The sequence below is a fragment of the Plasmodium vivax genome, chromosome 8 (genome assembly GCF_000002415.2).
Source record: "Plasmodium vivax chromosome 8, whole genome shotgun sequence".
NCBI classification, from domain to species: Eukaryota; Apicomplexa; class Aconoidasida; order Haemosporida; family Plasmodiidae; genus Plasmodium; species Plasmodium vivax.
Window position 1 is genome coordinate 1150766 of NC_009913.1, and position 14284 is coordinate 1165049.

The 14284-nt window shown below is 33.5% G+C and overlaps 3 protein-coding genes across 3 annotated transcripts; all 3 read right to left on the reverse strand.

Moving 5' to 3' along the window:
- Positions 1 to 43: 43 nt before the first annotated feature.
- Positions 44 to 1484, reverse strand: PVX_095485 (hypothetical protein, conserved). Its single transcript, XM_001614513.1, has 2 exons — positions 1165 to 1484; positions 44 to 972 (listed from the first exon to the last, which is right to left on the reverse strand). Exons 1-2 carry the CDS (start codon positions 1232 to 1234, stop codon positions 449 to 451), a joined length of 594 nt encoding a protein of 197 aa, XP_001614563.1. The 5' UTR covers positions 1235 to 1484; the 3' UTR covers positions 44 to 448.
- A 545-nt stretch (positions 1485 to 2029) lies between these two features.
- PVX_095490 (hypothetical protein, conserved) lies at positions 2030 to 3913 on the reverse strand (the record flags this gene model as incomplete). Its single annotated transcript, XM_001614514.1, has 1 exon — positions 2030 to 3913. The coding sequence occupies one exon, from the start codon at positions 3911 to 3913 to the stop codon at positions 2030 to 2032; it is 1884 nt and encodes a 627-aa protein (XP_001614564.1).
- A 1777-nt stretch (positions 3914 to 5690) lies between these two features.
- PVX_095495 (hypothetical protein, conserved) lies at positions 5691 to 8784 on the reverse strand (the record flags this gene model as incomplete). Its single annotated transcript, XM_001614515.1, has 2 exons — positions 5691 to 7559; positions 7858 to 8784. The coding sequence occupies 2 exons, from the start codon at positions 8782 to 8784 to the stop codon at positions 5691 to 5693; spliced, it is 2796 nt and encodes a 931-aa protein (XP_001614565.1).
- Between the last annotated feature and the right edge of the window lie 5500 nt (positions 8785 to 14284).

Consider the following 14284-nt stretch of genomic DNA (forward strand, 5'->3'; position numbering starts at 1 on the left):
ATTACGACCACTATTACTAGCAATATTACTACCATTATTACTAGCATTGTTACGACCATTATTATTACCATTATTTTTACTATTGTTTCCCTAAACTTGTTTCCTTTTTTCTTTTTATCGTTAGTTAAAAAAAAATACAGAAACGGGGGAAATGATTAACGGGGAAGGTGCAGCTCAGCTGACGGCCCCATCTCAGGGGCACGCACCCCTTCTCTCCTCTCGCTTGGTGGGGGAAAGCGGCAGGGCAGACCTCCCACCGGGGGAACACACACAAGTGTGTACATAAGCATGCACATAAGCATGCAGAAAAGTGTGCAGAAGAGTGTGCAGAAAAGTGTGCCCAAAAGTGTGCGTGTGCATTTTGCTTCCACACGTGGTGTGCATACATCACATGCTGCGTACCGCTGCCCACAAACGGCTCACCTTTGAGCAAACTTGGGGCCCAAAATCAACGGCGGAGCTTCTTCCTTAACCACGCATAGAACAAACTGGGACCTAGTATAACTTCCTCGTAATTTTTGAAAATCTCCGATAGGAGGACGGACAAAATGTGCTTACACACTACGTCCGTATTGGTGCACAAAACTTTGTCCTTAAAATAAAAACAGGAGCAGAAATTTTGGGAGACGAGATATTTCTGGTAATTTCCACAGACTACAAAGAAATGAAAGCGCGCTTTTTTCAGTTTCTTTTTGTTTTTCGTAAGTTCAGGAAAAAAATCTTCGCTTACAGGTCCCCTACTTCTCTGTGCTGTAACAACATCGGTGCAATCACTTAAACATGCGTCTTGTCTTATCCACCGCCATTTTTTGCTCTTTTTCCTTAACTGACGGACAGTCGACGGGCAACGATTCGAAGGAGGATTATCAATTATACAGATATACTTTTTAATTTTAGATTTTAGGCACAATTTTAGGCTCTTTTCGGCGTGCCGTGGGAAGAGGGAAAGGAGCTCGTTTAACAGAAACACATCTGCAAGTGGAGAGGAAGTATTATGCGGTTGGGGGGGTTGGTAATTAATGGCCACTCACCGGTAGGTATGCACATATAAGGGGGGGGGATACACCTACAACACATATGTTTACATATTCGTATAAGTGCACACGTGGAAGCGCACGAACGTGAGCCAAAAGAAATGAAAAAGGGTGGGGGGGATAAACTTACACTGGTTCTTGTCCGTGCACCCGCTTAATGAGTTTATCATCCATTTTACAATATCCATGCGAGTATCCATTTTAAGCTCTTTCTCTGTACTTTTCTAAAGTGGCTTAAGTATACACTAGTAAACGTGAACGCTAAGGGTGGGGGGGGGTTTCTAAAAATGGGAACCTCTTTTTGTAGGAAATATTCCTGCGCTTTGTGCCAATTAGAGATGTGGCTCTATGCTTATATCGCAAATACTTACACGCACATGTGTGGATATCGATGTAGGAAAAAATGCAAAAATGAGCTTCCACTTTTTTTCTTCATTCATTTTTGTCCCCTCTCTTTTGTTAATCGAAGAGCGGCATGTGGGATTTGCCGTGCAGCTAAAAATAGCCGGTGCTGTTCCTTTTTAGTGAGTGACGCCACGTTAGGGTACGCAAAAGGGTGCGCAAAAGGGTACGCAAAAGGGTACGCAAAAGGGTGCACTAAAATTGTGCCGCTTTTTTGTGCCGCTTTTTTGTGCCGCAATTTTGCGCCGTAAAAAAAAGGCTTAAACCCACCGCGGCGCGGCTCACTCTATGACATTTTTTGGGGGACATATTTTCGGGCGTGCCATATGTAGGTACGGGGACGCATTTTTCCAAGGCGATGAAGCAGCGGGTGGGGGGGAGTAAAATGGAAAGGCGCAAATGAATGTGCGAGCTAACAAACGGGGTAGTGACCCTGCCCTTATTTTTCGGAGCCATTTGTGAGGAGGAAACACGCGCCTGATGGGAGCGACTACCCCTGCTAAGTTTCACGTACCATCTCTGCAGTGAAGCGTATATGCGATGCCACTTGCGATTTGCATATTGACGGCGCTCCCCACTTTGAACGAAAAAACTCAGCGAACTTTATGAGCGTAAATTTTGCGCACAATTCGATAGAGGGAAACAAAAAAGAAATGAAAAGACACACAAACGACGGGCAAAAAATCACGGAAACAAATGCCATTGGAATAATTCTTCAAAATGTGAACAAAATGAAAAACAATATACTTGTACATGTTGACAACAAAAAGGAGGTACAGCTTAACAGTGGGCTCCTCATTTTTCAAAAAAAATTTACAATAAAGTAACAAAAGGAGGAGAGGAATGTTGAGAAGTAAAAAAGTACGGAAAATTATTACACCAAAAAATGATAACATATAAAGAATAAATGGAGAACTGAATTTATACCCAATTTTTAACCCCCAAATTGCATATTTTAATATTCTTTTAATCGATTTTATGGGATTTTCATATATATTGTAGCACTTTCTTGTAATAACTATGTAATTAGACATATCCTTAAAGAGTGACAATAGTATCAAAAGGAACAGAAATAAAATTAACTTGTACAGCTTTGTTTCTATTTTTATTTCAGCCATGAGGATTTTTACAAATGTGTTGTTATTTTTATAATCAGAAAATGGGGAATTTCCATTTTTTCCGTTGGATGAATTTTTTTTTTTATTTATTAAAAATTTTATTTTCATCAATTGAGACATGCTACTCGATGATGTTTTTTTTTGCTCCGCATACGTTTCTTCACTGTGTCTGTATGAATGTGTACGCACGGAGAAATTGTTTATGTCCGAGATGTTGTTCTCCTTTTCGTTCTCCAGAATGTGTAGCATCTCGAGAGATGATTCATCATCGTCGTATTTTGTTCGGTCCGCAGAATTGGTGCCATTTTCACACTCACCTTTTAAAGAATCATATGTCTCTATTCTATGCGGGTATTTGCCATCATCATATTCGCTATTATATAGTAATATGTCCGAGCTCATATTACCATTATGTGTTTCCAAATCGGGAGCTTTTTCCTTATCAATTGCGAAATGGAACGCCCTTTTTTTAACCACTTTTGCGTTATCATAGGGGTAGCTCTGGACGCACGTGTGACCATCTCTCTCGTCATTTTCATCATGAAGGTTAGCCTGGTGGTTCCCACTGATCCGTTCCTCCACCTCCATTCTATATGAATCTAAAAGTGTATCCCTAACGCATTTTGACTTTAAGTACGCGCAACTTTTGTTCAGTAGATAATAATGGCTGTACATGTTTTTGTCATACCAATCCGAGGAAGAGGCGGGGCTGCTGAGATGCTTTTCCTCGCCACGTATGTTCTCTTGTTCCACCGTTTCGGGGGTGTTATGTCGTGCTCCTCCGCCTACTCCTTCGGGTGTATTTTTTCGTGTCCTTCTACCTACCTCTTCGGGTGTAATTTTTCGTGCCCCTCGACCTACCTCTTCGGGTGTTTTTTTCCGCACCCCTCGACGCACCTCCTGCGCTGAGTTCCTTCGCACTGTTTGCCCGCTCCTTTGCTTAACCCCTTGCTTGACCCTTTGCCTACCATTTTGCTCGGCCTTTTTCCTTGCCGGTTGCCCCACGGGGGGCAGCACTTTGGAGGCCATTTTCGGCCGCACCCTTTGCCGGCCTGGGTCCTCATCTGCACCAGCAAACCTTTTGGCACTCCGTTTAGTTCCCCTCACATGATGAGAAACGTCTGGCACGCAGGCCTCCACAGCGATGTGCTTATTAACTATGTCTAACTGCGCTACGAAATTATAGTCACTGTTTATGAGCAAATTCTCAATGTTCCCCCTTCTGTTATGTAGAACTGCTTCTTTCCTACTGCACAGGAAGGCTATATTTGCGTCGCCCTCCTCTTTGCTCCTGTGAATTTTATCCACGTACGAATTTGAGAAGTCGCTCAGATTTTCGAAGATCGAATTGCTGTTCATTTTGTCACAGTGCTATTTTGTATGCCGTTTGAAGTGGGGTCCCCATATGGATGGAGGATGACTATGTATGTGTTTTTATTTGAGAGCGGATTAAGCTTTCTGCTTTATTTTATTAATACTTTGGGGGGGGAGAAGGGAGAACGCTCTACGTGGTAGGTGACTCCCAACGCGTTTGCGCGCTAAAAAGGCGTTCATCACTCGCGAGGTATATTGCTTTCTCCCGATTTGTTCGCTTGGCAAACGCCGCGGGGGTGCTCTCTCATATATGCAAAAATACGCACAAAAATGCATACATGTGTATTTGCGTATATGCTATATGCGTATGTACGTATGCATGTGTTTTTGTGTATGCACCCCCCCCTGCGCAGTCACGCGCGGACAATCTGCTGCAGTCCCAGATGCGAAAGACTTAACGCCTACGCGTCAACATTTTTGCAGTTGATTTTTTTTCCCAGCGAAACTGTTCTGACGCAAATGGAAACACAAGGGTACACGTGAGTTAATTTTTTGCCGAAAAATGCAAAGTGCGTACATTACAAAGTGGAAAGGGATGTCTATATAACATTTTAATTTACCCTTTTTGCCATTTTCAAATAATTTTATGCAGCAATGTACACATTCGTCAAACGTGTACTCACTGTATTGCAAAAATGTACAGTCACAAATATGATGGAAAAAAAAAAAAAATAATTCTGCCCTCTTCATAAAGAGTAAAAACAGAATAAACAAAAGCATAGCAAAATGTGCAGTGCGCAGGTATGTGCTTTTTATTTATTTTTTTTTTTTTTTTTTTCTTACACAAAAAAAGTACACCATTTTCGTGGTTACTCCTGCAAATACATTTTGCGTCAAATTGTACCTTTTCATTTTCATGCTGATGGGTTATACGCACGTAGGAAGTGTGGACAGTAACGTTTTTCTCTTACCTGCGCACAAGGCTTCGACGCTGTTATCATAAACGCTATTGTCGTAATTTCCCGATTTTTTTGTAGAAAAATACATATATGCAATTTTAAAAAGCAGCGATGTATAAATGTAACGATGTGCCTTCATAAACACTGCCCGTTCTGCGCCTCCGGGGAGAAAAAGGCAAAAAATGCATGACGATTAGTATTTGCTTAAAAGGCCGAAGTTACACACGAGGATGCGCCTACTAGAGGAAAATTTCTTCCTTTTCAAAACATTTGTCCGCTATTTCTCCACAAATGAAGGTTAAAAGAGGAAGCTATCAATCGCCGGGAGGGTCATTTTTAAGTGCGTTCCCTTTTCTCCCACTGTTTGAAGCAAAACGAGCTCGAATTTTCCCGCACATGAGTCTGTAATTTGTTCCTTAAACAGTTATCCCCCTTTACAACGTGGTGGAGCTAATTCGAATGCTTACCCTTTTAGTGGATCACACAGAACGTGCTATCCAACTTCACCTGTGCCATTGAAATGGCTACATAAGAGCAAACATATTGTAACACCATTGTGCATTTTTTTTTTGAGCTACTTAAATCAAACGAATTTTCCCGAATGGTGCAAATGCACAAGTACACATATTTTATAACTGCTAACAAATGACGAAAAAAGTGAGGTAGTTAATTAGTACTCTAAACAAAAAAGGAAATGAAAAGCAAACAAGCGGGAGGAATCACCTTCCCTGTTCTTTAACGAAAAAAAAAAAAAAAATGTCATAATTTTAATTTTATCACTTCATGAACAAATAACTAAAACATAGCAGCGTAACAAAAAAAAAAAAGTGTTAATCGTTAAGACGACTACCGTTTTTCTTACATCACACAACTTTGTAATTTTTAACGTTAAGCAGTAGAAATGCGTAATGGTCATACAGCCCGGGGAAAACTTTGGCCTCTTTTTTGTCATATTCCCTTCCAGGTATACAATTTTTTTGAAGACACACCTTTTTTTCCTTTTGCTTGGAAAAAAATGAAGATGTCCTATTTGTGTTTTCTAAATAGTTCTCAATTAAGCTTATTGCAATTTTGTTTCTTTTATTTATTCGGTCCATCTCCTTGTTTACATATATTCCGCAGGTTATTATTTTTTTTATGTTTCTTACGTTATTTAGGTCAAACTGTTTCCTTTCCCTATTTGCTTCATCACAAGGGATTTCTTGTGAAGCTGTAAATCTTTTCGTACAATCCCTCGAATTAGCAACTATGTTATGCGTTTTTTTTTCACCATCCAAGGGGCTATTCAAATTATTTGCTTCAATATTTTTAACTGTCTCCTTACTTTTGTTTCTGTTCGCGTAGCTATTATTTTCTTTAAATTGCTTTGTCGATTTGTTCACCCCGCTTGAGTTTTTATAATTACCTTCAACTTTGATGTATTCATTTTTTCTGTCCATTTCTTTCGCCTCTACCTTTTCAACTTTGCTTTTTAGGTCACCCAAAAAGTTACTACGTGCCCTTTCGTCAATTCCACGAATCTTTTCCTTTTCGTAATTTTTTAAGCCGTTCGTTTTTGCCTGAATGGCCACTCCCCAACTATGCACTTTTTGGGTGTTATTTAAAGTGGCACTTTTCTCTTCATCCTTCAAACTTTTACCACTGCAGGTATGTCTATTTGGCGTTTCTCCATTTAATGTAAGTGCACGATTGCTCAGTTTTACATCTCTTTTTGGTAAATTTTGCTCCTTTTTTCCATTTGTGTGGCGCTTTTGAACCAGTTCGGTGTCCCTCCATTCGTTAAAGTGGTTCCTTTTGGCCTCCGTCTTACTGACTAATTTGGTCTTGCCTTCATTTTGATCGTTTTTTATAACGGCGCGCGTTGATTTGGCACCTTCTTCCGTTGAGTGAAGACGTTCGTTTTTATTTTTTTCACAACTCACACTATTGTAACCGCTGCTCCTTTTTTCCTCTATGGGGACCTTTTCGTCCATGCTCCTAACATGATTGCAGAAACCATTTTGTGCATTTTCCTCTCTTTGCGTTTTAGCCTTTTGCCCCTGATGGTTATCACCATCGTGTCTACCATTTCTGCGCTTGTCTACACTTTTACTTCCCCCATCTGGGGAATTTCGACCCATGTGCGCACTTTTTCTATGTGCACTATTTTCACTAAAAACGGAACCTAAACTTCTTTTTAACTCATTTTGGTGAATGGTGTTATCTATAATTTCCTTTTCAAGACAAAATTTTAACTTATAATTGTTCTTTCTTATACTATTCAAGCTGATTAGCGCTGTTTTGATTTTCTGCTTTATTTCGTTCATTTCTCCATTTTGCATTATATTTTGACTGCAAATATTATCGCCCTTTTTTGCATTTTCTGCTTTACACTTCTCTTCATTAATCACTCTTTCGTAAAAGTTCACATTATTGCTGAGAAAATTAAAACGGGGGTCCCGTATCCTTTTAAATTCCTTTTTATTATTCTGCTGGTCATTGGTGCTCACTCTGCGCAGCTCACTCAAATTTATGTTTTTCTGACTTGATGAATTTTTATGTACATTTTCCGAATTGTGAATTTCGAACACTTCCTTAGGCTTCTTCAGATCTTTCATTTCTCCATTTCCAAGGTTACTGAAGGGGTGAATTTTTAAATTATTCTTGCATCCCCCTTCGATTAAAGTGTTGACCGTTTCGCCCCTGTTCACAAACTCTATGTGAGCATTTTGCCCTTTATTTTTGTGAAACTCCTGCGAGAGGTAAAATTGCCCGTTGTGACGCTAAGTGTTTACCCCAATTTCGGCAAGCACGCACAGGAACATGTATATATGTGTATGCAATTTTTTAACAAGACGCTCATTCGTTCTTATTTTTACGAATGTATTTCAATCTCAAAGGTGTCTACTTCATTTAGAAGCACCTTTTGCGACAGTCGTGCAAATTAACGCTTACCTTTTTGTCTGCAGATGACTGCGAACAATTCCATTTTGCCATTACACAATTAGCAGCACTTTTGCTAGGAAGCTGCTTCGTCTCAAATGGTTTCACCAAAAAGGGCGATTCTTCACAGTTATCTGCACAGCAATTGTTAAATTCGTTCTTCCGATCTATCTCTCTCTTTCTATATATTTTTTCTGGTGCATTATGCAATTCGTTGGAGCCGCGTTTAACCTGGTCCCTATCATCGCAATGCCGTTCGGACTTTTCCCTCCTCAAGCACGTTCGCATTTGTTTATTTCTTTTTACAGAACTAACACTTTTTTTTGTAATGATAGATTTACAATGAATTTTCTTTTTTGAATAAATCTGCACACTTCTAACCTGGTGCACCTTTTCAGGGGAGCATTTTTCATAACAGTGAAGATACGCAATTAATTTTCCGTTTGTCAGCTCAAATTTAGTTATGTCTATATGCTTCCTGTCACTATTACTGTTGAACTCAGAAATGTACTTAAACATGAACGTTTTAAAAAATGTTTTTCTTATTAGTCCCTTTTTCTGGATCCTCCTGGACACCGTTTTACAAAACACATCTTTATACACTCTTTTGACTTCTCCAAAAAGCGGAACATTGCTATTCAACATTTCCACGCTCTTATCGTCGTAACAGTCATCATGCCCACTTTTTAAAAATGAAGAAACTGCTACGGTTCTCCTGTGAATTGTTTTAACTCTACCTGTCTCTTTATATAACCTACATTTTTCAAGCTGTCTTAAGTTCGTTATATCATTTAAATGCCGTTTTAAGTTATTAATATGCTTCAATTTCTTTTGCACTGAAGATGTGCATTCCAAATTGCTATGTCTACTGAGTTCTAACCCTTCAGAGAAAAATTCTTTATCTTTTAAAAGGTTGAATACTTCATTTTCTTCATAAGAATCTGTGATGTCAGAGGCATTTACCTTGTTGATTAAGTCAATTTTGATGTTCTTAAACTTATCGAAATTTAATGCATTTTTCATTAGGCAATACATAGTGAAATTGAGCGAGTGCTACATTTAAACAAATTACACAAAAGCGTTCACTTGTCCAATTGTCCCGATGTTCAGAAATGTTATGTTTTACCTTCTTTTTTTTTTTTTTAACACTCATATTTTTGCACAATTGTTAATTAGTAATAGGAAACATGCTTACCATTTGATTAATTTTTTCTTCTTCTTTTTTTTTTTTTTGTCCTTTAAACCAAAGTGTTAACACATTTTACCATTTTTTATTTTTCCTTGCAGACTTTGTAAATTTCATTTTTCAAATGTTACATACTATAGTTTTAAATAACCAAGAAAAAACGCAAATGAACAGTAAGATATTAAAAAAATTGTCAAATAATTTTCTCGTAATATAACAATTTTTACATTTTTTTTTTATATTAAAATTCTTTTTAATAGTGTAAACTATTTTTGGCAAAAATATATACTTTGTTAATGTGTAATTCCTAATTTTTTTTCTTTTTTTTAAACTTTAAAAAAGATTTGAGATGGTGCACTTAAGCATTTCATTTTGTTTCCCATACTACAGAATAAATCTATTCACTTTTGCCGTGTGCACAAAAAAAATAAGAGTACTTTCAGTTTAAAAACACATGCTTAAAATTAAAACAAATTTACCCTAGCAAAAAATATGAATGTGAATATAAAACGTTATATGGACGAAGTTAGACGAAGCAAATAAAACAAATGTACTTCCTTGTATTCTTTAATTATTAATATTTCACCATATGAAAAACCGGAAGATGAAAAGAAAAACACGATTTTTCTTCTTTTTCCTTATTTTGTATTTTCTTGTTCTGTCACTTGCTAAAAAGTGCATATTCAATTTTATGACACTACTAAGTTAGGGGAGCATTTTTCTATAAAGGGGCAAAAGGCTAAAAATTCAATTGTTAGACAATGTTCATTTAATGCACATTTATTTTTAATGGAGCTATGTTGTTCTTGGTCTTTAGAAAGAATTAGTGTAACTATATATGGAATATGGAAAAGGGCATCAAAAGGAGTGTAAGACATACATTCGCATAGTAACATATTAAAATTGCTCATCACACTTACATTGTCAAATATATATTTTTTAAATGTACACTTAAATGTGCTTTCTTCTATGCCTTTCTGCTTACATCTTAGAATTACAATTCAAAATTTGCTCTCGCGCACTGTAAGGTAATATGTACGCATAATAAAATGAAGATGTTAAATGGGCACACGAAAGCCAAAATAAAGGCGCTGTTGTTCTCTCCAACTTGGGTATACAATTGTTCTGTTACTCCCTTTCAAGCATTCAATTAAATCACCCAAAAAAACGCTAAAATTATTTGTAATAGTGTTATAATCGCGTTACAATCACGTTTCAGAATATACAAAACCTTTTTTTTTTTTCTTTAAAGGTGTTAAATTTTTCATGCTTTTGCTTTGTTCTGTCTGGTTTCTTCATTTTTAGCAAAAAAAATTATGAGTTTGTAGGGTTCACGTTCATCTATGTATGCATATAAGTACTATAAAATAAAGGTGTTATTAATAATAGACAGTGGTAACTTATGGAACTCCATAGACTGCTTGCATAGAATAATTTTAAAAAGTTTGCTATAAATGCAGGAGGTATAAATAAATAATTTGTCGCAAGAATAAGAAATATCGTAATGTAAAATTCCATGTTTTAATGAAAAAAAAAATGATGTTTACGTTTATAGAAACCATTATTTCTCAAAATTAGGAACATATATTTCCTCTTTAGTGTTTGTAATTTGCCCTATTGCAACTTAAAAGAAAGGATATTGCTGCATAAGTACACTAAACTTTTATTAGCCTTAATACATTTATAACTTTTTTTGTTTTATTTATTCAATTCCTTTTTCTTGTTAAATAACAATCATTACTGTTTCGACGATATGTACTATTAAACATGAAGATTCAAATGCATTCTTGTGAAAATTTCCCTTTCGTCTTCCGCTGGGTGCAGGTCTTTATGCAAATAAATAAGCGGAAAATAAAATTATAAATGAACATTATAAAAAAGATAATTATTAAAAATGTCTCGTTCTTAAAGAGGGCATAACTATACGCAGCATAGTAGACATAAGCAAAAATATTACACTTTATGCCATAACATATAATGAGTGCTACAAATTACCTGTAGACACGTGGAATTCCCCTTATAACATGCCACATTTCCATTATGTGAATTACGCAAAATATGTATGGTGTTTATTTAATAATTGTCTTAAAAAAGCGATACGTTAAACAAACTTGATAGGTTATACTATACAGAAATTGTAGATACAGATGAAATATTTTTGATATTAAACGGTAAGAAAAAGGATCGTAAAAACGTCGGCATAATGAAATCTCAGAAAGGTTGCTGAGCGTGTTATCTTTTGATAATTGCACCAGTAAAGTTATGAGCTTCTATAAATGGATTATACAAGACTTTTCTTCTGTTTTCATTTTAAAATAAATGTTTATTCCTATTGGTGTAAATTGGCTTTTTTATCTAAATAACAATTAAGCTATTTGCCTTGTGTTTGACACATGTTGGGGCAAGAGGAAAATATTTTAAATTGATTCTTTAACCTAATTTGACCTGCTTTACAGAATCCCTTATTATCTTTGAAATGACACAAAATATATGTGTAGACACAAGCGTTAGAAAGAAATACAGACGTCTCATTTGTGTAATAACATTCTTCCACAAAAATAGCACCTTCTGTTTATTATATTATTTACATATTTATGTGCATTTTTCATTGGACACTTGTTATTTTAATGCTGTAAAATATGTAATAATTTTGTATACATGATAATTTTCTTCATTCTTATTTTCCAAAATACTTATTTACTAAGAGAGGAAAAATTTACAGGGTGTCTATTCTTACTATTATCTAATAAAGAACAAACGTTAAGCACATAACAAACTTTTCTGCGCATTTATAACACGTATTAAAAACCTTAAAAGTGTTTTTATTCCGTTTAATACTTTTCACGCAACAGAACATAACTGCTACAAGGTCTTTAGAAGAATACAAAAATTGTTCTTTAAAAAAGGGTAGTAATTACCATTTTTCTTTCCAACATAACGAGGACCTTTATATTTTTAATATTTGCCTTAGTATTACTGTTTACTAAAATTAGGGGACATAACAATGTATCAAACATGTGAGGACATTCACATATATGAATTTTAAATGTTGGATGGAGAGTACCATTAAGGTTTACGAATTATCACTAAAACACTTTTTTAAGTGCAGTAGCAACATCAGGTGCATATTTATTGTTCCTACAGCTATGATAGTTATTTCGCAACCACTTTTTAATAAATTTTATATTTATCAAAGCATTAGAAGAAACGGTGTTATATTGAAATGAAACTTGAAGTATATTGCTTAAGTGAATGCCACATAAAATCATGCTGTGACACATACGAAAAGACGAAAAAGAAAGGCAAAAAAAAAAAATAAAGAACGTATGTAAATGGACTATCCTGAATAAACGAACATTTCATATATTTTCTACTTGTTCTTCGCATTTTTACACGAAAAAGCATTACACATGTCCACTATAAATATTTCTGTTGTACTTATCAAATTTTGGTTAAGAGTTCAAAAAATTAAGTATTTCATTTCTGCAAGAAATCAACGCTTCTTCATCTTTTGCATATACACTATGAGGAGAATCCTTTGCTAACACACGCTGAAAATATTGTATATTGTGTCATACATTTTAGTTTATTTTTCTCATTTTAATGTTTGATTGTTTCCCTTTTTTATTTACTGAATTAAAAAAGGTTATAGATGAGAATATTTACTTCGTAAAACATGCAATGAACAGCTTCAAAGCAATGCTAATGACAAATACATGAGAAATTATACCATTCTTACTATTCCCCCAAACAAAGAATGCGTTAATGTGTCCTCTTTTTTGTTGAATCTTTTCTGCATGAATACTACAACAATTCTAAAACTCACTAATTCTGAGTTAATAGGACATTATGAGAAAGAAAAGACATGTATTGCAACATTATAATATTTCACATGGACGTGTAAAGACTCGTTAATCAAACTTAGCACCAAAAGACATGTCTACATTTTTTCAAGCATAAAAAGAACATTAAGATTATTTTCATAGAGCAGATATAAGCTCTTTCTTTGTAGAAACTTTTTTCAGAAACGTTTCTCTTTAATTAAGTAAAGTCATATAAGTATTCTCTGCAAAAGTGTGTGCACATTTCATGTATAATAATCAAGTAATGCATGACCCAGAATAATATCGCCTACTGAGCAAGAGCATATGTAATATTAAAACGGCAACAAAAAAGGGCTTTATATTATAAGAGAGGTGATCTAATGCATAATATTGTCAATTATGCGTGTTTTCCTTTTTAAAATAGTGTATTAAAACAGTGATAATCTAATGACAACATATGGTTAATATCCAATAAACTGAAACTTGTGGTCTTTACACATCAAAATTTTCACAGTGAAAAAAATTTCATCATAATTTCCTTTGAAATATCTAATCTTTTGCATATAATTTTAATTTGATGCATTTATGACATACATATCAATCTACGGTCAAATTTATTTCATTCTTTTAATGAAGTTATAGCTAAAAAAGACTTTAATAAATGTCATTTCTACCATATTAATAATACCATTATTACTTAATATATATATTTAATGTTAAGAAAAAATGAACAACAGTGTATTAATAATAAAACAATAAAATTAATTAGCAAAAACATAAAGGGTAACTATAAAAATTAAAAGTAATTCTAATACATTTATTTATGAATATTACAATTTAAATAAAAAGTAATATGTATATATGTAAAAATATACTATAACATAAACAATAATTTAAATTAATATATATATATTATATAAACAATAATTTAAATTAATATAAATATTATATATAATAATAATTTTAAATTAATGAAAATATAAGAATAATAATAAAAAAAAAGTGTATATTATTATAAATATTATTTTAAAGTAAAAATTAAATATAGGAAAATAAAATAATTAAAATAAATAAATTAACAACCAAATAATAAACAAATAAAAAAATAAATTATTTATTTATATTATTTAAATTAGTAAAATAAAAATAAATAATATAATAAATTAAATTAATATAAATATTATAATAAATTAAAATTAATATAAATATTATAATAAATTAAAATAAAAATAAATATATATAATAAATTAAAATAAAATTAAATATATATAATAAATTAAAATAAAAATATATATAAAATAAAATTAAATATAATAAATTAAAATAAAATAAATATATATATATTTAATTTAAAAATAATAATAAAAAATAAATAAACTTAAATTAAATACAAGGATAAATTAAAATTATTTAGTATACTTAATATTAATAAATAAAAAATATTATATTATATTATAAAAATAATAATAAATATTATACATTATATATAATTAAATAAAATAAATAATTATTAAATAAAATAATA

Coding starts and splice junctions, on each gene's coding strand:
- PVX_095485 (XM_001614513.1), bottom strand. CDS start 1,234: ATGGATACTCGCATGGATATTGTAAAATGGATGATAAACTCATTAAGC. Junction 973..1,164: donor GTGCACGGACAAGAACCAGT/GTAAGTTTATCC, acceptor CTCCACTTGCAG/ATGTGTTTCTGTTAAACGAG.